General features: G+C 34.0%; 1 protein-coding gene across 1 annotated transcript in view; it reads right to left on the bottom strand.

Moving 5' to 3' along the window:
• The window catches only part of LOC113824096 (uro-adherence factor A), a 14,782-nt gene that overhangs the window by 2,110 nt on the left and 11,061 nt on the right, over positions 1-1,611 (bottom strand). The window contains exon 8 of the mRNA XM_027376846.2: positions 1,503-1,598. Coding sequence (XP_027232647.2) covers positions 1,503-1,598 — 96 coding nt within the window. The remainder of the gene's footprint in view (positions 1-1,502; positions 1,599-1,611) is intronic.

Genomic DNA, 1,611 nt, shown 5'->3' with positions numbered 1-1,611 from the left:
AGAGAGAGAGAGAGAGAGAGAATGAGAGAGAGAGAGAGAGAGAGAAAGAGAAAGAGAGAGAGAAAGAGAGAGAAAGAGAGAGAGAGAGAGAGAGAGAGAGAGAGAGAGAGAGAGAGAGAGAGAGAGAGAGAGAGAGAGAGAGAGAGAGCAAAAATATGTGGATGGGTACTACTCCCACATTGCCTGTCAATATCGATAACAAAGACTCTAAAATCCAAAAGGATCAAACAGAGGAAAGAAAGAAATATACATGAAATAAAATAAACAAACTAAAACAAAAGCCAACTTTTGTCAAGCTTACAAATCCTCTACGCAATCCATCAGTGAATTATCATTATCATTTATCTATTTACTTATTTTTATTGTTTTCCTCAGTAGGCCATGCAGTATAACATGGCAGTTTTTGTTCCACAGACCATCTGCTGAGTTACCAGTATTCCTCCTAAATTTGCAAAAATGAGCTGATCTTTATTTTTCTTTCTTTCTTTCCTTTATGTAGGTATTTTCATTGAGCACTTTGGTGAGTTTTTTTCTTTATCTTTTTCTTTTCTAAGTCTGTTGGCCTTAATAGAAATAGCAACTCATTCATTTCAATTATTTCTATTTTTAGGGTACATAAACAACACAAACAGGACATTAAATATTAATCGCTTCTCTATAAAATACTCGAGAAATGTCCAAACTTTCTGGCTGCGCGCTACAATGCAAACAAATCATTGATCCGCTGTACTGATTTGATTCTGACTCTTCCCTAGATTCAACTGGGTGAATCCTTATCATTACCAATTCCAACCTATTTAACCTGCAATTTATTTTACAGAATGATACATACTCTCCAGAACATGTTATGCATGTGAAGAATAGGATTACAAAATAAATTAGAATATCACAGTGAGGAATAAACTTCATCTTACGGGAATAGGTAAGCTGTGGCTACCAAACGAAAAAATTTAATCTAGTGAAATTTCTCTCTTTGGTGGTTTTCAGGCAATCAAAGAGGCTGTATGGTTACAGTTGGTTACTGGATGATATAACTTCCCAAAGATTTAAAATAAAACTTATTTCTGACCTAAACAGCAAAATATATAAATATAAACACACACTTGCACACAATCATATATGTACATACACATATATGCACAGAAATTGACAGAGAAAGTATGTACACACATAGACATACACTCACAAAGCACAAAACAAAAAAACAAAAAAACAACACACACACACATGTACATATGTACATATATATATGTACATGTACATATATGCATATATACATGTACTCGTGTATATGAATGTGTATATTTATATGTATGTATATGTGTATGTGTGTGTGTATATGTGTAAGCGCGTATGTGTAGAGTGTATGTGAATATATATATACACAAAAACACACATACACACAAAATTACAAATTTAACATATTCAATTTATTTAAATCAGACAAGTAACAGAAATAACGTAAAAAAATCCTTTCTGACCTAAAAACACATGAAACTTACCTTCTAAGTGGTCAAACAGGCTTCTTGCTTTTGCACTTGGAACCCCCAACCCCTGGCTCTGAGAAACCCCCACTCGTTTAAATCCACTCTTGCCCGCTGAAAGGCACAA

The sequence above is a fragment of the Penaeus vannamei genome, chromosome 34 (assembly GCF_042767895.1).
Source record: "Penaeus vannamei isolate JL-2024 chromosome 34, ASM4276789v1, whole genome shotgun sequence".
NCBI lineage: Eukaryota > Metazoa > Arthropoda > Malacostraca > Decapoda > Penaeidae > Penaeus > Penaeus vannamei.
Note: the sequence above shows the minus strand (reverse complement) of the source record. Positions and strands in the feature narration are given on the sequence as shown.